Genomic DNA, 27,437 nt, shown 5'->3' with positions numbered 1-27,437 from the left:
TGCGGGGCAAGTGAGCCGGCCATACAGGCAAAGGTGCTCACCCCCAAACACACAACCCGAGTTCAAGCCCTGGACTCCTACAAGCTGCTCTCTGACCACCTCGTGCACACAGTGGCAGGTGCAGGTACACACATACACACACCACAGAAGTGTATAAATGTAGAAAAAAAAGAAGGAACGAAAGAAAACCGTTGTTCCCAGCTGGACACACTGCCCCGGAAGTCTGTGGGAGCTATAAGAGGCAGGACCTTGCTAATGGAAGTGGGTTTCTGGGGGAGCTTTGTGTAGCATAGCACAGCCCTTTCTGCCAAGTTCCCTCTCCTTCCTGACTGCTGATGTGCAACAAGCTAGCTCAGACTCCAGGTCAGCTAGGAACCGTTCCCGTGCTCCCCTGCCGTGATGAACTATATCCACAAACTCTAAGCCCAAATATGTATCTCCTCCTTAGAGTTGCTTCTTTCATGTATTTCCTATAGGAACAAAAATCTATACCACATAACTAAGAACAGCCATGAATCAGTCTAAAATTAGCTGGTTAGGGCTGGTTAAGAGCACTGGCTGCTCTTCTACAGGATCTGGGTTCAATTCCTGATATCTATGTGGCAGCTCACAATGGTTGGTAACTTCGGTTCCAGGGAATCAAAGGCCCTCCTGTGGTCTCTGCAGGTATCAGAGACACATGTGGTACATGGACACATATGAGAGCAAAACACACATACATATATGAAATACATATACATAAAATTAATTTAAATTTTTACAAATTAAAAAATCAAAATCAACCCAAAATAACTTTAGCCCTTAGCAGAAGTCAATCAATATCACAGCAATTAAATACTTTACATAGGGGGGAAAATCAATATAGAATTACCCATAGACACATGTTAAAGTTTAGACATTAAACTCTTTCTCCAATAAGTCAAAAGTGGCTTACTTAAAATTAACAGCAGGCCTGGTAAGAGAGCTCAGCAGGTAAAAGCTCTTGCTGCCAAGAATAATGACCTGTGTATAAGCCCCAGGATGCACACAGAAGAAAGAGAACCAACTCCTGCAAGTTGGCATCTGAGCTCTATACATGTGCTATGGCACATGCACACCCACAACAACACATACACAAACACACTACATACAAACATATACATACATACATACATACATACATACATACATACAATTAAGGAAAGCAAGTAGTGTAGGGCTGGAGAGAGAGCTCCACAGGAAAGCACTTGTGGCTCTTGCAGAAGACCCTGGTTTAGTTCCCAGCACCCATGTGTGGCTCGCAAACATCAATCACTCTAGTTCCAAGGGTTCCAATGCCCACTTCTGACCTCCAAGAGTACTGGGCATGCATGTGGTGTGTGTGTGTGTGTGTGTGGTGTGTGTGTGTGTGTGTGTGTGTGTGTGTGTGTGTGTGTGTATACATGCATTCAAACAGTCATACACATAAAAATAAATAATTTTAAGTATTAAATTAATTGATTAAATGATCAACAAAAAGAAACCCACTACTACCTAATGCTGTTTCACAACTATAAAGTAATCAAAATGTTTTTAAAGGTGAGCACAGCATTTGATAGACTCCTAATTGGCATCTACATTGTTTTATTCTAATATTCAGAGCACTTACTCCACACCAACTTTTTTAACAAGCCATATAAAACTACATAGTATTTTTAAATTGTATAAAATATCACCGGGTAGTGTTGGCTCACGCCTTTAACCCCAGCACTCAGGAGGCAGAGGCAGATCTCTGTGAATTCAAGGCCAGCCTGGTCTACAGAGTGAGTTCCAGGACAGCCAGGGTTACACAGAGAAACCTTTTCTCAAAAAACTTTTTAAAAAAAAATCATCATACAGCCTTTATTATCCAAAAGATATTCAACACACATGAAAATAAATTTAAAGTGTTACTTGGAATTTAATCTGATTTTTAAACATATTCTTTAACCATATAAAATTACTTTATTTCTAGTGAGCATGTAACTGTATACTTGCAAAGTTCATACTTCATATTACCAAAGAGAATTCCTACATATTATACATCCAGCTCCCTCATTGTACACATTTTTTTGTTTTGTTTTGTTTTTCAAGACAGGGTTTCTCTGTGTAGCCCTGGCTGTCCTGGAACTCACTCTGTAGACCAGGCTAGCCTCAAACTCACAGAGATCCACCTGCCTCTGCCTCCCAAGTGCTGGGATTAAAGGCATGTGCCACCACCGCCCAGCCACTGTACACACCTTTTATTAGTGTGGTAGAAATAACCCACTCTATAACTGAAAAATGGGACTGCACAGATATTTCTCCAAAAAAGATACACAAATGACCAATAAGTACATGGCGTGATACTTAACCTCATGATAAATGAAACAGCACTTTACACTCACTATGGTATTTATCATTTTAAAGACTGGCATTAATTAGGCTGGTGAACATGGAGAAAGTGGAACAGCCAATGCACTGTTGTTGGGAATATGAAATAGTGCACAGCAATCTGACAGCCCCTCAAAGCCAGGGAATTACCATGTGATCTGGTGTATTAGCCAGGACTCTCCAGAGGAACAGAACCAAGAGAATACATGTATATCATAAAAGGGATTTATTGGTTGATTTAAACAACAGGAGCTGGGTTATAATGGCCATCTACACACTAGGAAGGCCAAGAACAGGCACCTCAGCACTCCCAGTCCAGTGCTGAAAGCCACCAGCTCCCTGGAGGCCTCTTTGAATCCCGTTCAAAGGGCAAAGAAAGTGGGGTGTGAGGTCAGTGTGCCACAGACACAGACACTCAGAAAGGGGGCCTGAAGCCTCAGGTGCCGTCTTTCTCTGAGGTGCCTTCCTCATCTAGGCAGCCTGCCATTTTAAGGTGCCACCCCATTCAAAGCAAGTCCTTTCCAGCCCTGTGCCAATCCTCCCTTGAAATGCTCCCACAAACACATAGGTGCAAGTCACAGTCCTAGATATCCCTTAGCCCACTCAAATTAATAACTAAGGCCAACTATCATGCCCAGCAACTCCATCCTTAGGTATACATCCTTAGGGGTGTGTGTGTGTGTGTGTGTGTGTGTGTATACATATACATATATATATCCATCCTTAGGTATACATATATATCCATCCTTAGGTATATATCCAAGGTATACATCCTTAGGTATATATATATATATGTATGTATGTATGTATATATCCTTAGGTATACATCCAAGACAATATACCCTCATAAACTTAGACATAAATGTTTATTACAATATTGTCACTATTAGCCAAAATATGGAAATAACACAAATGTCCATCAACTAATATATGCATTTATAAGATGAAATGTATGAAAAAATATCATTTGTTCATAAGGAACAGAAAAATGATACATGCTATAACATGTCTAAACACTGCACATATTATGCTAACTGAAAAAGTCAACCACAGAAGATCAAATACTGTAACTGCACATGTATGAAATATCAGAGAAGATAAGTCTACAAGAAAAGGAAGCAGATTAATGGTTGCTTGTGGCCCCAAGGGATGAAGAAATAGGCAGAGGTGTCTAATGAAGATGAAGGTCCTCACCGGGGTGGTGAAAACATTACACAATTGATTGTGATAATTGTACAATGTTGTGAATGCACCAGAGACGAATAACTTGTACACTTCAAATGGGTAAATTTATCATATGCAAATTAAATCTCAAATTTTTAACCAGCAATATGAAAAGTGAGACCTTTATGCATCCACCCCTACCACAAACAACTGCCCCTTCCTAACCTTCACACACACGCTGGAGAGGAAACCTAAACCAGAAGCTGGACAAAGAAATGCACAGGAAAAAAGGAGGAAAAGTGCAGACTTAAGTCCGAGGCAAGACTGCATAAGGTATGACCCCATGCTGCATTTCCTCTGGCATTTTATAACAACCAAGCTAGAGATTAAGGGATGGCTCTTAGGAGAAATTACAGAAGTGCCGAGTCCTAGACTGCAGCATTTGAAAATCTCCAAATACCCCACACAGTCAAGTTTGCAAAAGCCCCAGCCTCCTCTTCAACTGGCTGCCTTATCTCTCCACCAGACAGTTAACAGGCATGTCAGGCTTAAGCCCTCCCACTCAGGAAATGGAAATGCCAGTCACCTCTCTTCGATGGTGATTGATGGCAGGGTCTGTTGCACACACTTGTAATCTCAAAAACAGGTGACTGAGGTAAGAGGACTGTCATGAGTTCAAGACCAGCCTGGCTACACAGCAAGTTCTAAACCAGCCTGGTTTAGAGTGTGAAATCCTGTATCTAAAATAAAAACAAACAAACAAACAAACAAACGAAACAGGTGTGAGAGAGTTGAGCAGGTAAAGGTGCTTGCTGCCAAGACTGAGGACCTGAGTTGGAACCCCAAGACCCACACAGTAGAAAAAACAATTCCTGCAAGCTGATCTTTGCCCAACACACACATGCTATGGAAGTCGTGTTCACATGTGTAAACACACACACACACACACACACACACACACACACACACACACACACCACATACATTATTAATTAGAAACTACTAGTGGTTAACATTAACAAATATCTTTGATATTACCTCTCACAACCCAGTAAGTCAGCAACCCCAGCTGATTCTCTCAAAACATACCCAAATCTTGCCATTTCCTCTACACCCACCTTCATCTAAAATCGAACTGAGGAAGTAGTTCAGTGAAAAAGCACTTGCCTAGCATGTACCAGACCCTGTGTTTGATCCTCAGTATTGCAAAACTAAATAATAAAGTAAATCATCATAATCACAAAAACGGAAGTGTGTGTTACTTTTATCACTTAAGACCTGTACGTACCAAACCTTCTCCAGTTGCTTCCTGAACCTCAAAATGTAAAAAATCACTTGTAAACTTTCCAATAGTTGATGAGAATTATTGCTAACAATGAGCAGGTTTGGGCCAGCATTCTTGCTGCCAAGCCTGACAACTGAGTCTAATCCCCCAGAGCCCAGATGAAGGAAGGAGAAGAGATCTAACTCCCTGCAAGGTGTCCTCGGACAGCCATCCAAGTGTTATGGCATGCACACAACCATACACACACACACACACACACAAATGAGTAAACAAATAAACAAAAATTTAATGACTAGATGCTTTTAATTAGGATGAAATAAAATAGATTTTATTAGTATATAAAACTTTTCAAAGAAGCCAAATGTACAATAGAAGTGGTCCCCATCCCTCCTGACTTACAAAGTCCTCTAACCCTGAAGTCACTGCAGGAAGAACATATAGCTATTGTGAAAACTGATAAGCCATACCTCAAATTCTTTCCTCAGGCGTTCTTCCCTCTGAGTGCTAAATTCAAGCTCACTCGTTTGTCGCTGCAGAAGGTCAGAGCAGTCCATATGCTCGGCTTCCAACTGTTCCACTTTTTTCTGCATATTTTTCACAGCACTATCTTGCTCCTGGAAGATAATTCACTTTTGATTCAACAGTTAGTAAGCTACTAATAACTAAAAGTTATTGTATAGACAGCACTGGGAAACTGTTTCAGTTGTGGCAGCAGGCTAACCTGTGTAGGCGGGAGACACTTTGATCTCTTTCACAGTGTTTCAGAGTGTACATGTGACTTTTATAATACCTGTGATTAATAAATAGTACAGCTAGAATTAGACAGAGAACATTAGAATGTTATACTAGTTCAAATGACCTCTGGGGTATTTGCAACAATGTTGTAGCTCAACTGTCATACAGACTTTGTCCTGTCATTAATATGTATAAAGTATTTAGGAAGACAAATGGATATGTCCCTTTGTGTGATAAGCGCTGATTAGCTTGAACACTTATAATGACCCTAGAGAGACATTAACGTGAGCTCACAGTGCTTAACTATTGCTCAGTGCTCTTAACATCCTAACCACTAGATGGCTGTGTTTCATTTCCTCTTCGATTTTCAAACCGTTTTCAAAGAAAATAACTAAAGGTTCTCTATTTAAGTAGCTGTCTTTTTCCAATTAAACTCAAAAATCATGGCTGGATACATACAGTATACCATAGGTATTTTCCAAAATAACCAATCTAAAATAATCTAGGATCCTTATTCTCACCTCAAGCCTTTAAGACAGTGATTCTCAACGTGTGGGTCATAACCCCTTTGAACAAGCAACCCTTTCACAGGGCTCACCTAACACTATCAGAAAACAGAGATATTACATTACGATTCAGAACAGTAGCAAAATTACAGTTACGAAGTAGCAATGAAATAACTTCAGGGTCACGGCATTAGGGAGATTGAGAACTACTGCTTTATAAGCTCTGTCTTTCCTCCACCAACATACATGGACACAAATGCAGAGTAGAGGGGCTTCCAAGAATCCCTGGGCACTTGAAACAGAACCTAGCTACATAAATTTCCATTACAATTCTCTATAAAAGACTGTTATTTCTAAGTACCACTGTTACTGGGAAAATCCAGATTCCTTTTTTGGTTTTGTTTTTTTTTTTTAATTCTTCTTAATAAAAGCATTTAAAAAGAGACTCAGAAGCTCAAGGACATTTTCTGAGTTTGAGGAAACAACAGGGCGGGCAGGCTATAAACCTCCACTGGGAAAACAGAGATACAGAAGAAAGCAAGCCGTTCCTTTGTGAGTTAGGGTCCAGAAAGGCAGCATTTCCAGCAGTGCCGACTGGCATGCGGGGGCACAGTGGAAGGGGAGAAGGGCTAAAGAAACAGTGGCAGACCCCAGAGGATGGGGAGCATGCTTAGGCTTTTGGCCAGGATCCCAAAGAAAGGGAGGTGGAAAGAAGGAAAACTTGGGCTTTTTTGAGTTAGAACTCAAATTCTTCTTCCCATCTCCTCAATATGTCTTCAGGTGAATCAGCTTTTCTGTGGGGTGGTCTCCCAGTCAGATGATGGGGAGGTCCACCTATATCACCTCTTAAGGAAGGAGGAAATGGTGTCTAATGTTCTGATCTTTGGAACAGATCAAAACAGCATGTGCTCATCCAGGGCCAAAAGCAGGGTCTGTTCTTTTGAGCAGGAGGAAGTATTTTCCCTTAAAAGGTCTCAACAAAGGTGCTAGTTCCACCTTCTTCTTGTTTTAAATCCTGGGGAAATGGGAGCTGATGTTTCCCTTTCTAGGGTTACCAGGGAAACAAGCCGAGGCGACTATAAAGGAGGGATCCACCCAACGGCCTCCAAAGCTACTCCCTGTAACTTCATTTTCCATACAAATATATACACGCTTCCAAGAGTTCCTGGCCACTCAAAAAACATTATCGGAATCCAGGTACATAATTTGCTACCAAAAACTGTTTGGAAAGTACTTTTCACATGTAAAAACAGTTTTAAGAACATTAAGCACTATACAAGTATAAGACTCTATATCAGTCCCACTCCTTCAAGTAGTTACTGACAAGAACAGTAACTCAAAGTCACTTGTGTGCTTTTTATTAGCATATATTTATTGTGCCAAATGATGAGTTTCATTGTCACGTTTTCATACAAGTAGATCATGGACTTTGACCATACTCAACCTCCACTGCCTTCTCCTGTCCTCCCTTCTCCTCCCACTGGTTCCCTCTCCCACTCCCAGATAAGACCCCTTTACAGTTCCATGTGGTGGTATTGTGTTCCCAAAATATTGTGCACCCTAATAAACTTATCTGGGGTCAGAGAACAGAAAAGCCACTAGAGGCTAGAAAATGGTGGCACTCACACCTTTAATTCTAGCATTCCAGAGGCAGAAATCCCTCTGGATCTCTGTGAGTTCAAGGCCACATTGGAAACAGCCAGACATGGTGACACATGCCTTTAATCCCAAGAAGTGAGCTTTTAATCTCAGGCAGTGATGGCAGAAAGCAGAAAGGTATATAAGGTGAAGACCAGAAACTAGAAGCTTTTGGCTGGTTAAGCTTTTAGGCTTTGAGCAGCACAGTTCAGCTGAGATTCATTCTGGATGAGGACTCAGAGGCATCCAGCCCAAGGAAGCAGAATCAGCTAAGGAATTCACTCTGATTTGATTTCAGACAGCCACCTTCCTCTGAGGCCTCTCAGGTGCCAGGATTGAAAGAGTACACCACCATGAACAGCCCAGAGCTGATCATTTGTTAAAGTGGGATTTGAGTTCTTTCTTTAGTACCTCAACAATTTCGTTATGGTTTTGGTTTGGGTTTTGTTTGGTTTTCTGTTATTGAGGAATTATGAGCTTCAGAGGGGTCATATGGCTTGGCATGCCTGCAAGTATGTGCGTGTTTGTGCACATGTGTGTGCGTGAGAGCATGCCTGCGTTCTACATTGTGGGTTTTTGGTTTTGTTTTTTCCCATCGGTTGGGATGGAATTTTTCCCCATTGTTTTTGTTTTGTTTTATGGGTATCTTTTTAGCGCATGGTCTTCTCTGTAACTTATACTCCTCACTACCATTCAGAGAAAAGAAAATTGATAGTAGTAACGAAACAATATTTAAGCCGATACTAAAGTGCAGGAAAAAGCAATTAGGTACTTTACTTGCTTCTTTGATCAGGACAGAAAACAAAGGAGCTAGGATAAAAACAGGATAAATGATAAGTTTAAAGACTGCTACACCTAAAGGTGGGGCCAGCGAGATGGGTCAAGAGGTCGCAACCCTGTGAAAACCTGACCTGGACACCATCCCGGGAACACAGGTTTAAAACAGAAAAAGGCTGGATGTTGGTGCACATCTGTAATCCCCACTCCTAAGGTGAGGAGGGAGCCAGACAATCATCAGACGCATATGAGCCAGGGAGGCTGGAGTACTCAGCACAGCAGACACAACAGAGATCCCAATCAAGGTGGAGGAAAGAGCTCCTGGCAGCTGCCATCTGACCTCTACACGTGTTGTGCCACCAACAGGCCTGGCATTCAGTTTTCAGGGGAGTGACGGTTTGAAAGAGAATGTCCCTCACAGGCTCAGGTATGAACACCTGGTCCCCGGTTGGTGGTGCTGTCTGGGTAGGAAGACGGCCTCACTGGAGGAATTACGTCACTGAGGTTTCAAAAGCCATATGCTATTTCATGTCTTCTCCCTGTTTCCTGTTAGCAGTTCAAGACATGAGCTCTCAAATATCCCTGCTCCCCTGCTCCCTACTGCCACACTTCCCAGCCATGAAGATGAACTCCTGTCTCTCTAGAACCACAGCTCAAAAGAAATTCTTCCTTCTGTAAGTTAGTAGCCTTGATCATGGTGTTTTATCACAGCAACAGAAACCAAATTAAGACAGCAGTTGGTACCAGGAGTGCAGTGCCACCATAAAGAACCTGACCATGTGGTGGAAGAAAGTGGAAAACTTTGGGACTGTGGACTAAAACGCACTCAAACAGTGTAAGTAAGACTTAGTGGGCTGTCTAGTAGGGGCTTAAAAGACAGAACTGACAGCGATGTGGACTGCGGAGGCAAGCTCGAATGGTTCCAAAGGGAGTAACACCAGCAACTGGGCTATACACCACTCTTGTGAGATCTTTTTGGGGTGGGCAGTAGCCACTTTCTGCCTTTGTCCTAAAAACTTGTCTGTTGTTCAATTTAAAAGTAATATTCTGATTTCTTGGCTAGAAATTTCAAGACATCATAATTATCTGTTCCATGGTTATGAGTAACCACTCTTTTACAGATCTACAATGAAAAATGTAAAAAAAAGGGGGGGCAAAAAGAAACACAAAATGTAGTCTAGCGAGGAAAAGAACACTTGTAAGTTTTACAACTAAGTCTTGTGCTAAAGGAGAGACTCCAGTTACCAAGGAGATTAGTGCCATTGTTGGGGGGACAAATCTACACTGGAATAAGAGGAAGGGTCCCCTTGAGGAAAAACCCCACCCAGCTAAGCTTCCAACTTGCGAAAGAAAAATGCCAAGGAATTTTCTGATACTAGAAACAAACAACAAACAGAAGCTGCTACCAATGTGATTCCAGGGGCAACTCAATCCCAAGCCAGCAGCTGAGCTTGGCAGTGGCATCCATGTGGTGCTGGCTTTAGAGTCAGGAAGGAACAGGAGTGAGGGGTTCTGGAATCTTCCTCCACAGCTTCAGAGAGCCACTGAAATGGGTAAAATGTGGCATAAACGCCCAGAGAGTGCAGGAAGCCCTAAGAGGCCATTATGTGAAGGTGTGAACGTGAAACCTGAGTTTCGCTGGAGACCCCAAAATGTTAGAGGTGCCAGAGCCATGAGACATCTGCCGAGGAGAGCTGCGCACAGAGGAAGACCAGCCCAAGAGGAAAAGGTGTGTTACAGGCGCAATGCTGGAAGGTCAGAGCCTTTGACATCAGGCACGGACCTACGGCATTCAGAGTTTGTACTGCTGGGTTTCAGTCTTGCTTTGCCCCCCCATGTCCCCCTTTTGGAACGGTCATGGGTAGTCTGTGCCATTGTATCTTGCAAGTATGTAGTTTTCTTTTTGATTTTACAGAAGATTGCAGTTAAAAAATTGCCTTGAGTCTCAGAAGATACTTTGGCATTTGGACTTTAAAAGTGTTGAGACTGGGAACTTTCAAGGCTGGACTATATATGTTTTTATTATGATATGGCCATGATACAATGGGGGCAGGGAACAGAATGTGGTGGTTTGAATGAGATGTTCCCCATATTCTCAAGCATCAGAACACTTGGTCCCCAGCTGGTGACACTGTTTGAGTAGGTTTAGGAAGTATGGGCTTGGAGGAGGAAGTATGCCACTGGAGGTGAATTTTGATGTTTCGAAAGTTGCATGTATTAGTTACTCTTCTATTGTTGACGAAACACCAGAGCCAGGGCAACTTATAAAGAAAAGCATTTAGTTGGGCTTACAGTTTCGGAGGTTAGCGTCCAGGATGGCAGGAGAGCTGAGAGCGCACATCCGGATCCTCAAGTAGGAGGTAGAAAAGAGACTGGAAATGGCACATGTCTTTCAAAATCTCAAAAGTAACCTCCAGTGACATACCTCCTGCCACAAGACTACACCTCCTAATCCTTCTCAAATAGTTCCAACTGGGGACCAAGTATGCAAACATACGAGCCTATGGGAGGCATTCTCGTTCAAACCACTAAAGCATGTGCTGTTTCCAATGTGGTTTCTCTGTTTCCTGCTTGTAGTTCAAGATGTGAGCTTTCAGCTGTCCTGCTGCCATACTTCTGAGCCACGATGTTCATGAACTTATTCCTCTGGAACCATAAGCTCACAATAAACGCTTCCTTCTATGAGCTGCCTTGGTCACAGTGTTGTATCACAGCAATAGAAACTTATCTAAAACAAGGGAGACAAACCATAGTACATAACTAGGAAAAACTTCAATGAGGTATGAGAACTGATAAAGGCTTAGTAGTTGTTCATGGGTGGAAATAATTTACTTTACAACTTACTATGAAACTATCAGAGAATAAAACCCACCAAACTAAGAGAAAGATACAGAAAAAAAATGAAAAGAAAATCCAACATAGGAGAGAGTCCCAGGAGAATGGGAAAGGAAGAACTATGTGTCTTTCAAATTTTATGATGCTCACTGCATTCATATAGAGAACTATAGACAGACCGTCCACCATCTGTACCAACACAATGGTGCCTAGGTAAGCTCCATCAACCTTAAAATGGGCTTGGCTCCCACCAGCCATTTAGGAATTGAGTTTCTCTACTCAAATATTCATTTCACTTTGCAAAAGTATCATCTCCATGTGGCCTATACCCTAGAGCTGCAAGTCAGCTTCACTAAAGCTTCCTTTGGAGACCATTATTTCTACCAAGGGGAATTAAATCTGTACATTTTGCTTTTTTATTTGCTCAGCTTGCTCCTTTTCATTACAAATCTTCCTTAGAGTTACCACTAATAACTGCAGGACAGTTATACTAGTCTATACTAGGCTGTTTTGAGATTTTCTCTGAAAATGGAATTAGTCCAAAACTCTTCACTTTAGCCTCAGGCAGACTCTTTGGACAAAGGCAAAAAGCAGCCACATTCTTCACCAAAAAATCACAAGAGCCATTTCTAGGCAGCATAGTAAAATTATTCTCCTCTGAAACATCTTGAACCAGCCCCTCCCAGTTCAAACCACCTTCAGCACCACTGTCCTCCATGCTCCTCCTCGTTTGGCCCATTAAGCAGTGCTTAAAGCATTCCACTCCTTTCCTAACCCAAAGTACCAGATTCCTCCAAACAAAAACATGGTTAGGCTTATCACAATTGTTGTTGTTTGTTTTTGCTCTTTTGAGGGCCCGCCACCCAGCTCCCAAATAAATACACAGAGGCTTTTTCTTACTTATGAATAAATGCTTAGCCTTAGCTTGGCTTGTGTCTTGTCAGCTTTCCTTAACGTATCCCATCTATCCTTTGCCTCCTGGCTTTTCCTTTTCTCTTACTTCTGTATATCTTTTTTTTTTTTAGATTTATTTATTTATTTATTTATTTATTTATTTATTTATTTATTTATTATGTATACAGCATGTATGACTGCAGGCCAGAAGAGGGCACCAGATCTCATTGCAGATGGTTGTAAGCCACCATGTGGTCGCTGGGAATTGAACTCAGGACCTCTGGAAAAGCAGTCAGTGCTCTTAACTGCTGAGCCATCTCTCCAGCCCCTGTATATCTTATTCTTACTCCGTGGCTGGCTATATAGCTATATGTCTGGCCCCTGATGTCCTCCTCCTTCCTCTCCCGTTCCTTTTCCTTCTTCCTCCAGATTTCTCCTATTTCTATTCTCTCTGCCCGCCAGCCCCACCCATCCTTTCTCCTGCCCCACTATTGGCCATTCAGCTTTTTAATTAAACCATCAGGTGTTTTAGACAGGCACAGTAACACAGCTTCACAGAGTTAAACAAATGCAACATAAACAAAAGCAACACACCAAAAAAAAATTATATTCAACAACACCAATACCCCAGTTCCTAGTACTAACTTCTGACTTAGGGTTTCTACTGCTGTGAAGAAAGACCACGAGCACAGCAACTCTCACAAAGGAGAAAGCATTCAGTTGAGGTGGCTGACATTTTCAGAGATTTAGCCATTATCATCATGGTGCAACAAGGTGGTGTGCAGGCAGGCATCGCTAGAGAAGGAGTGCTACATCTTACAGGCAAACAGGAAATGGTCCATCTCGATGGGAGTAGCTTGAGCACAAGAGACCTCAAAGTCCACCTCCACAGTGACACACTTCCTCCAACAATGCCGTACCTTCTCCAACAAAGCCATACACCTCCTAACAGTGCCACTCCCTTTGTGGGCCATTTTCTTTCAAACCACCAAAATGTCATCTCCACATGAAAATGGCTTTTCTAAGTAACAGACACTTCTCGCAGAAATTACTAAGCAAATGTCAAAAGACATTTCTACAGCTGTACTTCATCATTTATTATCATACCACTTGATTATCCTTGTTTTCCTGTGCTTTTAGGGCATGATTTTTTTTTTAAAAAAAAAATATTTTTGTTTGTTTTATCATCCTTAAGCATTTCCCCTGTTCTAGTAGTCTGACAACTCTAGGTCTGACCCCTTTAAGTCTTCATTCCATTTTGAGATATAGCTGGTATAAAATGCTCTAATCTCATTCCTCTGCAAGAGGAGGGTATCCAATATCCCATCTATTGATGGGGTGGTAGCACACACCTTTAATCCCAGCACTCAGGAGGCAGAGTCAGGCAGATCTCTGAGTTCGAGGCCGGCCTGGTCTACAGAGCAAGTTCCAAGACAGCCAGGACTACACAGAGAAACCCTGCCTCAAAACAACAACAACAACAAAAACCTGTCATTTTTCCAAACATGTCCTGGCACCTTTGTCAGAATGAGCAGGGTGTAGATGCAGGGTTTACTTTTAAGCGCTCTCTTTCATTGTTCTGTCTGTTTTCATGCAAATTCATGCTGGTTTGACAAGTACAACTGAATAGCTAATTTTAAAGTCAAGGAACACAATGCTCCTTCCTGCTTTGCTATAAGATTGCTTTGACTATAAAGGATTTTTATGGTGGTTCCATGAAACGTTAAGGGTCTTTTTTGTTTTAAGTTCTGTGAAGATTGTCATTACTGTTCTTTATTTGGTTCAGTTTGGTTTTAGAGACTGGGCCTTGAATTCCTGACCCTCCCATGATGAGGAGGCATGCTGGGATTGTAGCCATGCAGCACTAACTACACCAGGCTCCATCAATATATTTCACTGAACCTATAATCACTTCCCATGTCTGCTGTGTGATACTCCTGGAGATGTGAATATGTCAATAGGGAACAGAATAGACCAAAGAGGCGATTTCACACACATCTAGCTTGATGAACCAAGTAACAGGGCTACTTACCGGCCTGGGTGACTTCCAGGCAGCAGCAACACAGGAAACATCTCTGGAACTCCCTGCCCAGCTTGCAGGCAGCTGCTCCGAAGGCAGTTTCTCCTCCTCAGCAACTGCTGCGTCCCTAAGACTGTAGGAGGGTCCTTGTAAGCCCCAGCATCTCCTGAGCTTACTGAGCTTCGAAACCCACTCCTTCCTCATTCAGAGGAAACAGCTACACAAAAATGTCAACAATTTTGTATGTGCTAGACACATGCCTGCAATGTTTCATACATGGAACCCCTGTAATGGTTTAAATTTAGAAAAGAAAACTATACAGCAGTCAAACTGGGTGATTTAGAGCTATTACATTAGCTTGTCTAAATCTCAAAAAGCAAACAACAAAAAGACAAGCTGGACAAATATACATACTGCATGATATCCCACTTACATATGTAAAAGACATAAAATTCTAAACAAAACTGAGTAAAAGCATATCAAAGTATATAGACAACATCCAACGTCAAGTTCATAATGGGGGTCTGCAGTGGGACGGGACAGTGATGAGTTGGAGAAGGATTCAAAATGGTCTCCAACGATATAAAACTGTATTTTGTTTCTACATCTAAATTGAGAATAGCAAACACTAAGATGAAGTACATGGTAGGTGTTAGTTACTTATACTGCTTATGTTAGGTATTAGCTTGTAAGTGTTAGAATATTTAATGTATGGTTTTATTAACATAATTCAAGTCTGGTATGTAGCATAAAATACAGACTAATGTGCCTCCATCAAAACATAGTTAACTTTAATTCTTGTCTCCAAATTTATCTTCTAATCAAACAAAAAGAGACCTCAGTTCTTGCAATAGCAAACTAAGAGGGATAACTGTGGGATGAAATAGTAACTCAGACATGAGAGATTTGAGGTGTTCTTCCGTCTGTCCACTAGAGGGAAGTGTTGAACTTAAAATGTTTTTAAAAACGGCTTGTTTTTGAACTGACATTTAACATCACAGGAAACCACATTGTGCTGTGAGAAAATAAACTTGTTTTCTTTCCACATCTTCTACAAACACATATCAAAAACTTTGATTCTTTATATGTACTCATGTAAACAACACTTCTCAGAATCCAAACTATAGCGCCAATCCCGAGGAATTTTAACTACCCTGGGAGAAGGAGATTTAGAAAAGCATCAGAGCAAGCGTGCTCTTTCTAGCTTAGACACACATCACACATCAGTGTGGCTATGTATAACACCAGTCTGGTGACGGCTTCTCCTGGAAGGGCCGGAACCAACACCAGTTTGCTCCTGTACTGGAAACTGCACACTGTGGACACTGAAGAAATGGCTCAGCCACGAAGAGCTCTTCCAGTTTTGCTCTTCCGGATCCCAGTTAGACTCCCAGCACCCACATCAGGAGGCTCATAACCACCTGTAACTCCAGCTCCAGAGATCATCTGCAGACCTCTGGCGTCTGCAGATGCCTGCCCTCCCCCATAACTAGATATATACTTAAAAAGTAAGATTCATAATTGTACAGTCATAAGGGGTCATTTGGACAGAAAAAAATTAAAGAAAAATAAATTGATAGATAAACTGTACATTGTATCATAACTAGCATAAATCCATACACTATTTAAAGATGATCATCTCAAGTCTTTTCCTCTACACCTAGACCAGCTGTGGGTCTCTATGTTAACCAACATCTACTAAAGACAAACGTTTCTATGATGAGGGTTAGTGGGTGTATTAATCTATAGGTAAAACAATAAAATCATTAGGACTCAGTTTAATACTGTGTCTATTTAGCAGCCTAAAAGTAGTAAGTTCTCTTAGAAAAAGTATGGGTTTCATTTTGTATGTAGAGACTTAAATTCAACTGAAGTGGCTGGTTACTCTCACAGTGTTTGCAGCCACTATTATACCAAGGGGCATGTCTGGCCTGGTCAATTCTTTTTTTTTTTTTTCTCTTGGTTTCTTGAGACAGGGTTGCTTTGTGTAGCTCTAGCTATCCTGGAACTAGCTATGTAGACCAGGCTGACCTCAAACTCACAGAGATTCACTAGCCTCTACCCCCTAAGTGCTGGAATAATGTGGCTCACAGGGTTCCCAGCTGGGTAGGGCTGATGATGGTTTTTCTCCTCTGGTAGCATGCACAGTACCTTCCAGCACTATGAAAGCAAGCCAGTAGGGATGAAGCTTCCACATAAGTACCAGCTTGGTTTCTCCATGTCCTATGGCTCAAGCATGCACTGTCTTCAGCAACACAGGTCAGTCAAGTTATGGAGGGCAAACAACAGCAACAGCAATAGCCAGTAATGTTCGAGGGTCTATGAGGGCTCACGGACCATCACCGGCCCACAACTCTATCTGGCACCGGGCTTTTTATTTGTTCGCAGGTGGTTTCAAGCAGTGTCACCCTGCTAGATCATAACTCCAAAGTGTTACAAATAAGTGAGTGCAAGGGCTGGAGGGATGGCCCAGATGAAGAGCACTGCCAGAGAACCCAGGTTCAGTTCCTAGCTTCTGCCTAGTGGCTTACAACTGTTAGTAACTCCAGTTCCTGGGATCCAGCACCCTCTTCTGGCCTCCACAGTCCATATACATACAAGCAGGCAAAATACTCATACACATAAAAATAAATAAATATATATATAAATAAATAAATAAATCCTTCAAAAGAATAAGTGACTGCCAACTGCTCAGCCCTCAGTGGGCCATATCACCCACTCCAAGGTTCAGGAACCATGAAGAGGGAAAGAACTGGTAGACCGTGAGGAGTGCTGGGAAACCGTCCTCCAGGCAGGCCACAGCCTTTGCATGCTAAGCTCTCAGCAGCTGTCATTACTTACACAAGATCTGCACAAGATGCCACCTGTCAACATACTGTCATGGAGGGGGAAGAGGTTCTTGAGGCCACACCCCTCCCTAAGAATGTGTAGGCAGTTAATGGATACTAGAAAGAGATGGGCCCACATCTCTCTTAAGCATCTATAGGCAGTTCATGATTGTGGGGGAAGAAGAGACAGTATCTTCTGTGGTACAGCCACTGCTGAGCTGACCATGCTCCTGCAATCCCCCATCCACACTCCTGTGAGCAACCATAATTAAACACAATAGTTCACCCAACAAAAAAAGACATGAAAGTAGAAGGGGAATTACTGGGAAGAAGAAAGGGATCAGCAGAAGTAAAAGGGGGCAAAAGAGGTTAATGAGAATGCATATGATCAAAATACACTATACACACACATATCAAAATGTCACAATAGCAAACCCATTACTGATCTGGCCATGGTGGCACACACCTTTAAACACTTGGGAGGCAGAGCCGGGTAGATCTCTGAGTTCCAGGCCAGCCTGGTCTACAAAGAGAATTCCAGGACAGCCAGGGCTGATACATAGAGAAACCCTGTCTCAAAACCCCCCAAAAATTATTTTGTATAATCAATATATCCTAATAAAAGTTTTTTTAAAAAATCACCTATTTTAGGTAGGCATGGTGGCTCATGCCGAAAATCCCAGCACTCAGGATGTGGAAGCAGGAGAATTAGGAGGAGTTTAGGAACAGCAAGAGATATGCAGCAAGTGTAAGTCTAGCCTGGTCTACATGAGACCCTGTCTCATACACACTATGCAATGAAGCCGTCCAGCCGTAATCTTCATGGTATCTATCTGTAACAACATCTCTACTGTCCCGTCACTACAAGTCAAAGATGGCCTTCCAGAAATCAAAGATTTGGAATTGATTTCCACCTGAGTGAGCTCGTAAATTATCCTACTAACAAAATTTTCAGACCATAAGCATCAAGAACATAGTCTAGAAACCGAGTTATTTTGAAATACCTGTACTATGAGCTGTAACTCTCCTCGCTCTGCTTCCCATTGCTCTGCTTGTAATCTAAACTCCTCCAATGCAGTCTCCCTGACGTGAGACTCCATCTCATTCTTCTCTTGCTGATGTTTCTCCAGTGCTTCCTTTACAGGAACAAAATCTGGCTTTACTATGATATCAGTAAAGGTTACCTTTTAGCTTTTCAACCTAGTTTAAATGTACAAAGGGGCTCTCCCTTCCAATAGATGGTTAAAAACTCTTAATCCGTGTTAAACTCTTGGAGCTGGGGATAGCAGCTACCAGTAGTTTCTTAGCATGCTCCAAGCCCTGGATTCAGTCCCCAGCTGTTCAGAACACCAGGCATGGTGGTGCATACCTACAATCTCAGGATCTGGGAGGAGGAGGAGGCAGAATAATCAGAAGTTCATGGTAATCCTTGTCTATACTGAGAGTTCAAGGCCAGCCAAGGACACATGAGACTCTGTCTCAAAAAATTAATAATTCATGTTTAAAATCTTAATAAAACTATCACTTTATCAAAATATAAAACGGAGATAAATAAATTCAACATCAGAGGTTGGCACAAAATGAAAGAAACAAAAATAAAGTCCTGTTAGCATGAACATCTTTACCTGTGAATAAATTGTATTATCCCTAAAATTTATATGCAAACCTGGTAAAGAAAAGGGATATTTTTATTTTTTTTAAGGATTTATTTATCATGTATATCGCATTCTGCCTGTACGTCTGCCTGCCTGCCAGAAGAGGGCAACAGATCTCATAATGGATGGTTGTGAGCCACCATGTGGGTGTTGGGAATTGAACTCAGGACCTCTGTAAGAGCAGCCAGTGCTCTTAACCACTGAGCCATCTCTCCAGCCCCAAGGATATTTCTAAAAGAGAAAAAAGAGAGTTGTTCAACAAGTCAGAATAAGAATATTCCTAAATGATGCCAAGTGGTGATGGCACATGCCTTTAATCTCACCACTCGAGAGGCAGAGGCAGGTGAATCTCTAAGAGTTCAAGGACAGCCTGGTCTACAGAGTGAGATCCAGGACAGCCAATACTTCACAGAAAAACCTTTTCTCAAAAAAAAAAAAAAAAGAAAGAAAGAAAGATGAAAGAAAGAAAGAGAGAGAGAGAGAAAGAAAGAAAGAAAGAAAGAAAGAAAGAAAGAAAGAAAGAAAGAAAGAAAGAAAGGAAGAAAGGAAGGAAAGAAAAGAAAAAAAATATTCCTAAATGTTAAAACTTTGAAAATAAAAATACTCAGTTCATACTATAACTAATTTCTAGTTCTACGGATAGTTTCAAAGGCTTTTCCTTTTAAATTTTCCTAAGTATACCACATTTATGAGATCTAATTAGGTCCAAATTCTTAATATAAAATACAGTTTTCCTGTGAAAATCAATTTTCTAGCCTACAGGTTTAAAACAAAGTCTTCATTAACATGGGGAGAAAAAGGTCTATGGTTTATGTGAGCAAAAAAGGAGTCTGTTCACATGGATCTGTTTATAAATATTACCCTCTTAACTTTCTCTAGCAGAAATCCTGGGAAGTCTGGGGCTTCCCTACCCTCAGGACCAGAAAGTGACTCCTGTTCAACCCCAAACTCCTCTGTGCATCTCAGTGAGGGGAGCACAAAGATAATACCTAAACGCAAAGCAGAGATAGTCTAAGCAGTTACAAAGAACACATCAAGATTTCAGACCTTAGGGTGCAAGCTACCTGATGTAAGGAATGCTGCCCCCATCACCCTCTTCCTTCCTCGTGTCTCACTTTATTCAGCTAAGTAACCCATGTCCACCCAAGGACTTACAGACTAAGCTCACCTACACATCCACCACCCAAACACCAGGGCAGGGCGACGCAGTCACCAAGAGACAAGCCAGGATTACTGGCAGGGAGAAAGTAAAAATAGATCAGCTGACACTGTCTGGGGGTACTGGTGACGGAACTTTTACATCTACTAACTGTTGTGGTAAAATCTTTTTTTAGTGAAAATGCAATATAGGGAACAAGGAAAGTCCTGAGTGAGTGATGGTGTCTGGCACTCGGGTACAGCCATGTCAAGGACTAGTGCCTCGGCCCCATGAGTGGCAAAGCCTACCCCAGGTGAGGCTCAGGACAGCAAAGCCTTCCTTGGGTCCCATTGCAAATGTGGATGGTGTGTACAGAAAACCTCCACCATAGCTTTCTCCCCAGGTGTCTGCGACCTGAAGACTGCTCTCCTGTGAAGATGAGCTAAGCCTGCCTCCTTGTTCACCTGTACACCAGAGCCTGCCCCCATGTTTATCTGCCTGTAGCAAGCCCACCTCCTTGTTCAGGTTAATAATAAACACGTTGGTGAGCTTCCAGGAAGTGGGGGCTTCTCCATCAGAGGGCCCAGAACACCCAATACCAGCTTTTCTGTGTCCCTGTGTCTGTCTTTGCTTCATTCTCTTACCTTTCCAGTCAGGTCAAGTCCCTGAGACCATGTAAGGATGCAGCAGTGCATAAAAATAATGCATACTTAAGGTAAATATGGAGCATTTTTACATTTTCCTTTTCTTTTTTAAAAAGTTTAAACTATTATAGTAGGCAGTGGTGGTGCACGCCTTTAATCCCAGCACTTGGGAGACAGAGGCAGGCAGATCTCTGTGAGTTTGAGACCAGCCTGGACCATAGAGTGAGTTCCAGGACAGCCAGGGCTACACAGAGAAACCCTGTCTTGGGGAAGAAGAAAAACATTAAACAGTCACTTCAAAGTCATGTCATATACACTCGACTCCATATACACTGTCTAAGTCACTTCAAAGTCATGTCATATACACTTGACTCCATATACGCTGTCTAAGTTGCTGTCAACTCAACCCCAGCCCCACTTGGACTGTAGGGAGTAAAAAAAGGACCAAAACTATGGAAATACATACCTCACAACAGCCTTAGTAAAAATTAATGATTTTACATTTCATCATTCATCGTAGAATGTGCTCTACATAAGGCATTATAAAACACATAATTTTCTGTATTTATTTCATATTCAAACTGAAATCTAGAACCCACTTATTTCTTTTCTTTTCTTTTTTTTTTTTTTTTTTTTTTTTCTTCTTTTTTTTGGTTTCTGGAGACAGGGTTTCTGTGTAGCCCAGGCTGTCCTGGAACTTGCTCTATCGTCCAGGCTGGCCTCAAACTCACAGAGATCAACTGCCTCTGCCTCCCAAGTGCTGAGATTAAAGGTGTGCACCACCACTGCCCAACCAGAACCCACATTTTTAAAATCCACATTTTAATGTTGCTAGAAGAAAAGGGATATGTGTCTTCACTTTTACAGTATTCCAAAGAAGTAGTTGTTGCTTTCCTTTTGGTTATCCTTTTACCCTTTTGCTTGTTTCATTTTTGTTATATTTCTTCTATTTATTTTGGTAGTGTGGATCAAACCCAAGGCCTCAGGCAGTTGAGGCAAGAGGACTTACCACTGAGATCAGAGATCTCAAATGCTTTCCACAAAATAAACAGTATACATCTTAATCCAGTGTTGAAGCTCAACACAGGAGATATGTGAAAATGCCTCTAAGGAGGGAGGGAGGGAGGGAGGGAGGGAGGGAACCTAGAACTTCCACTTAGGTTAAGTATTTTACCTGTAGAGTTTTTTGTAGCCTGCTTTTTTCCTGCATAAGTAACTCATATTCTTGATTGCAGTTTTGAATTATATTATCTCTTTCCTCCAAATCATGCTCAAATCTCCTGCATTCTTCTTTCCATTTCTCTTGGGAAGTCTGAAATGTTTTCTCAATTTCATTTGCCTTTTCTTGAAGTTCTGAATTCTGAGCTGTTAAAAATATGATAGAATATATTTATAACCACAAATTAATTAATTAAAAGTCTAAGAACCTAACCAATGGAGCTGACTTTGTTTACTACATGATCTTTAGGACAAAATATTTAACTTTCTCCCTTCAGCAAACTCTAGAAAACCCTCCATCCCTGTAATACTACAATGATTCTTCACTCTCTTCCTTTCCTCCAATGGGGTGATTTTGCTATGAACCAATATGGCATATTCTTGAAGGCATGCCCATGTCAGATACAGCTCTAACACTAGCTACACCTAGTGCTAACTTTTCCTCTTTTTCAAGAAAACAAATCTGGCTGGGTGTCGTGGTGCATGCCTTTAATCCTAGCACTCTGGAGGCCAGCCTGGTCTACAGAGTGAGTCCCAGGACAGCCAGGGCTATGTAAAGATACCCTGTCTCAAGAAAAAAAAAGAAAAGAAAAGAAAAGAAAAGAAAAGAAAGAAAGAAAGAAAGAAAGAAAGAAAGAAAGAAAGAAAGAAGAAAGAATTGAAAACAAGACAGACACACATATATATACATATATATATGCATATATATACACACACATACACATATACATATACACACACACATATATATAAATCTGGGACTACAAATAGTTCAGTGGGTCAAATCACTAGCCTCAGAAGCCTGATGACCTGAGATTGATTCTCAAATTCCACAATGGACCAAAAGAAAAAACTTTGGAAAGGTTATCTACCCTCTGACCTCCCCATGTACCCCATCACTCACACACACAATCACACACACACACACACACACTTCTCTATAATAATAAGTCTTCTTTTTGTTTTAAGAAAACAAACTAAATGTGTGTTTTTCTCTCCTTTTGACTCAAGATTACAGTTTTTGATGTTTCATTATCAGAAAAAATGCTAATATGAACACACCTTAACAATAAGAAAGTCAGGAAGCTGAGGCTGTAACAATGCTGCAGCCTCGGAGCCTTCCTATCCCCGCCCCCACCACAGAGACACCACTCACCTCAGGCCCGACTCTTATGCTCGCAGTGAGCAACACCTCACTACCGCTGCTGTTTAAGCATCTAGGAAAGCAGGGAATAGTTTCCAAGTCTGGCTTTACCAACTAACTCCTAATCAAATCTCTCCGATTCCCTGACCACAGTACGAATGAAAACACCTCCTCCTCAAGTTTTAGTAGAGACAAAAATGAAGTATGCATAAACATACGTGTTAAACAAACAAAATGTTGATTATATCAGTAGCACTAGTTTTAAAATTCTATTTCTTTCTGTTTTGCATGGATCATACAAAAGATGCAAAATTCAAAACTGTAAAATAAGTATGTAGAAGCATTCCCTGACATCTTCCCTGAGAGTGGCAATGTTCTAGGCAAGGAGTCTGATGCTGGCCCTCTGCGGTCAGCCTACTCTGCTTTTACATCTTCCGAGGCTTTAGAATCCCCTTATCCTTTTGAAACTTCCTGGGCTTTCCTCGGTGGAATTCGCTGCTGTATTCAGTTCACATTCCTTAGTCAGCAGGTGTGACCTTCAGAAACATCAACCTGCTTCCTCTTCCTCCACCATCTCTATGATCTATTATTTGGATTGTCCTCAAATTTTCTCATCTCTTCTCTATTTTCCACTCTGTCTTCTGCACATTAATTGCTGGAAATTTCTTTCATTTTCATCTCTAATAATTCTATTAATATTTTTCATTTTTACTTCTTTTTTTAATTTCTAAGCTTTTTCCCTTATTTTTTGTAGCTCCTTTATGGAATATATTCTCTTTCTACTTTAAGGACATCAACATTGTTGTAAATTTTCACTTCCCCACAGAAATATATTTCTTCCAAGTTGATTTTTTTCTCTCTCCATTTAAAGGTCTTTCTCAAATATCTGATGATTCTTGGTTACCTACTCAAATAACAGTAAAGAAACTCCAAGCCTATTTTAAACACCAATATGCCCACCACCTAGATTATGATCTTGTGAGTGACAGCTAAGAACTCTGTTCTTTACAGGAAGATAATCTGTGTTGTTTACTGAGAACCCCACATCATCAGTTCCATTAGATTTCACTGCTTGGTCAGGTCACTCACAGAAAAGGCCTCCAAACTCCCACAGGAAGTAGAGGGACCGGGGTACTAGCTTCTGGGAAGCAAACAGGAAAAGGAACTGAAGAAATGGTTCCCACACACTTAGTATTAGATATATGATCTTCCTGGGGTTGCCAGGTCCCTCTATTTGACCACGGACAGAGCTTAAGCATCTCAACTTCTGCTAGGAATTGGGAGTGATTCCAAACAACATGTTCTTTGAAGGGACATCTCAGGATCAGACCCTTCTTCAAGCCTCCATAAGCACCAGACGTGCACGTGGTACACAGACATGCATGTAGGCAAAACACCAATACATATAAATTATTTCTCTGGGTGGTGGTGGCACATGCCTTTAGTCCCAGCACTCAGGAGGCAGAGGCAGGCAGATTTCTGTGAGTTCGAGGCCCACCTGGTCTACAGAGTGAGTTCTAGGACAGCCAGAGCTACAAAGAAAAACCCTTCTCAAAAAAACAAAAACAAAAATTCCAATCTACCCTAGGCAATCATTAATTTTTTTCTACATTCGCTTTATCAGACATTCGTCTATCTACCTATGCATTACACCAGCAGTCCATCATACTTGTGCATGCATTTCTAACCACAAAGAGAGCATCAGGACACCTCACTCCTATAGTTCATCGCATATGTCAACAGGAAAAGTGCTAATACAATCACTAACTAGATACAATATGGCCTTACTATTTTAAGTAAAATTTACATACACTGAGATGCACAAATCGTTACCAATTAAGATCTTACAAATGTAAGAGTTTTAGGTCACAGTTCTCTTAGCTTACCTAAATGTCACACCCCTCGTAATCCAAACCACTATCAAAATATAAAAACCCTTTAACCCAAACCCTCTTGTTTGTTTGTTTGTTTGTTTGTTTGTTTGAGACGAGGCTTCTCTGTGTAGCCCTGGCTATCCTAGAACTCACTTGGTAGCCCAGGCTGGCCTCAAACTCACAGAGATCCACCTGCCTCTGCCTCCTGAGTGCTGGGATTAAAAGCGGCCTCACCACTGCCCAGCCATATTTTTTTTTTTAATTTTACACATATTTTGCCTGAATGTGCACCACTTGCATGCTTGGTGCCTGCCAAAGCTAGAAGAGAGCATGGCTGCCTGGGAACTAGTTGGCATTAACAAACAGTTGTGAGCCTCCCTGTGGGTGCTGGGAATCAAACCCAGGACCTCTGAGAGAGCAGTCAGTGTTCTTAACCTCTGAAGCATCTCTCCAGCCCCAAGTTACCTCATATTTTTGCCTATTGCCTACTCACCTCAGAGACAACCACTATTCAGATTTTATTTCTAACAATTAGCTTTTCCTATTGTAAAAGTTTATGTACAAAAAAAATCATGTAAGATGTCCTCATATATATAAAATTTCTTTCACTCAACATATGTCTAAGATTCATTCTTTTAACTGCACATATTAGCTGCAATTATGGGCATGTGCCACTGTGCCTGGCTAACAACAGGAGTCTTAGTAGTAAACCACCAGCAGAAAATGAATAACTGTAGGTGCAATATGTTTCTACACTACCATACTTTAAATATCAATAACAAGATTACACATTAATACGAATCTCTGGCAAAAACAATAATGTTAAAGAAAAGAAGCCAGACACAAAAGAATACATGCTAAATTATTCAATTCCCATAAAGTAAAAAACAAAGAAAAAAAAAGGAAGGAAGACAGACAGACATACAGACAGACAAAAAGAAAGAAAGAGAAAAGATGAAAACTGGGGCTGGAGAGATGACCCAGCTGTTAAGAGCACTGGAGGCTGCTCTTACAAAGGACTTGGGTGGGTTTGATTCCCAGCACCCAAAGGGCAGCTCACAACTCCAGTTCCAGGGGATCTGATGCCCTCTTCTGGCCTCCGCAAGCACTAGGCACGTGTGCTACTGAGACAAATATACAAGCAAAATTCCCAAACACATAAAAATATTTTAACTTGCCGGGTGATGGTGGCACACGCCTTTAATCCCAGCACTCGGGAGGCAGAGCCAGGTGGATCTCTGTGAGTTCGAGGCCAGCCTGGACTACCAAGTGAGTCCCAGGAAAGGCGCAAAGCTACACAGAGAAACCCTGTCTCGAAAAACCAAAAAAAAAAAAAAAAAATATTTTAACTTTTAAAAAAAGGAAAATATAATTCACACTATCAAAAACTAGGATAGTAATTAACAAGATAAAAGAAAGAATTTCGGGTACTTTTCTATTACATGATCTGGATACTTGCTTTGACTTATATGGTAATCTAAGTGAATTTATTTATACTTAAATAATACTTTATAACTAAATCCTACATAACAGAGGATTTGGGGTGTTAAATTCAGAGCCTTTTTCTTTTTGAGGCACATAATCTAATGCAACACATAAACCTATGTAATCAACAAATCACCTGCAGTGTTTCTGGAACAGTCAGGCTAGAAATTCTGGCTCAAATTATATGTTATGAAGGGGCCTAGAGTGTACCTAGAAAACACACACACACACACACACACACACACACACACACACACCCCTCCTTTGTGATTTTATTCTAAAACCCTGATTAGCAGAATTCTGTACTCTTTTTTTTTCATACATGTAACAACATAAAAACATTAACTGATTAAATAGTTCAGCTGGTAGAGTACATGAGCAGGACTCACAGAGCCATGTGTTCAGTCAGTCCACAGCCCTGCATAAATCAGGAGCAGTGGAACATGTCTGTAACCTCAGCACTTAGGTGGTGAAGAAAGAACCCAGTTCAAGGTCATCTTCAGCTACACAGCAAATTTGAGCCATCCTGGGATACATGACACCCTTCCCCCAACCCCAAAAATGTCTCAAAAAAAAATTAAAGTAGGACTGAAGACCCAGCTCAGTGACAGTGTTTGCCTGCTGTGCACGGAGGGAGCCCTGGGCTAAATCCCCGATTGGAAACATTTTACAAACACACAGACCTCTGAGTGCAACCTCCGTGAGATCCACCGTAGACATGCAACAGCAAGCAAGGATGCAGAACAAAGCTTGGCCCTAACTGAAGAGAAGGGGCGGCCTTACCATAGAGTTTCTCCTGAGTCCTCTGTGCCTCGGCCAGTCTCTCCTCAGCCGCGCATCTTCCCAGACCAGCCTCCTTCCTAGCGACAGCCAGGTCATACTCCAGACGCTGTCGCAGCGCTTCCCCCTTCTCCACCTCAGATCGCAGCCTGGCAATCTGGCTCTCGTAGCTTGACAGCTAAAACAGATTCCTGAGCTCATGAACCAGCACGAAAACATGTCTCCAAGACAATGAGACTGCGTACTCAAGCATTTACATTTCTTAGCAAAACATGGCTCTGTGTTTATCAGCATTCATAACTTACATTTTCTCGAACACTAGGAAGGAATCGCTGCCTTACCAGACAATAATCATTAAGTGCCTTATAGACTCCTTTAGAGGAAAATCCTTTTTAAAGCAACAACAACAAAAAAGCACATTTCAATCACAAAACCATGCCTAGAAAA

At 41.4% G+C, this 27,437-nt stretch overlaps 1 protein-coding gene across 4 annotated transcripts in view; it reads right to left on the bottom strand.

The window, feature by feature from the left end:
- Positions 1–27,437, bottom strand: part of Ccdc171 (coiled-coil domain containing 171) — a 318,485-nt gene that overhangs the window by 268,912 nt on the left and 22,136 nt on the right. For 3 of the 4 annotated variants that reach the window (XR_003734921.2, XM_028873279.2, XM_028873278.2), the window contains 4 exons: positions 26,994–27,168; positions 21,664–21,854; positions 18,057–18,188; positions 5,287–5,433 (listed from right to left, as the gene is read on the bottom strand). Coding sequence is in view for 3 of the 4 variants with exons in the window: in XM_028873279.2 (XP_028729112.1) it covers positions 5,287–5,433; positions 18,057–18,188; positions 21,664–21,854; positions 26,994–27,168 (645 nt within the window). In the remaining variant the exon portion in view is untranslated. The remainder of the gene's footprint in view (positions 1–5,286; positions 5,434–18,056; positions 18,189–21,663; positions 21,855–26,993; positions 27,169–27,437) is intronic. The other variant, XM_037202698.1, reaches the window with a different exon arrangement.

This window comes from Peromyscus leucopus, chromosome 2 (genome assembly GCF_004664715.2).
Source record: "Peromyscus leucopus breed LL Stock chromosome 2, UCI_PerLeu_2.1, whole genome shotgun sequence".
In the NCBI taxonomy this organism is placed as follows: domain Eukaryota; kingdom Metazoa; phylum Chordata; class Mammalia; order Rodentia; family Cricetidae; genus Peromyscus; species Peromyscus leucopus.
Note: the sequence above shows the minus strand (reverse complement) of the source record. Positions and strands in the feature narration are given on the sequence as shown.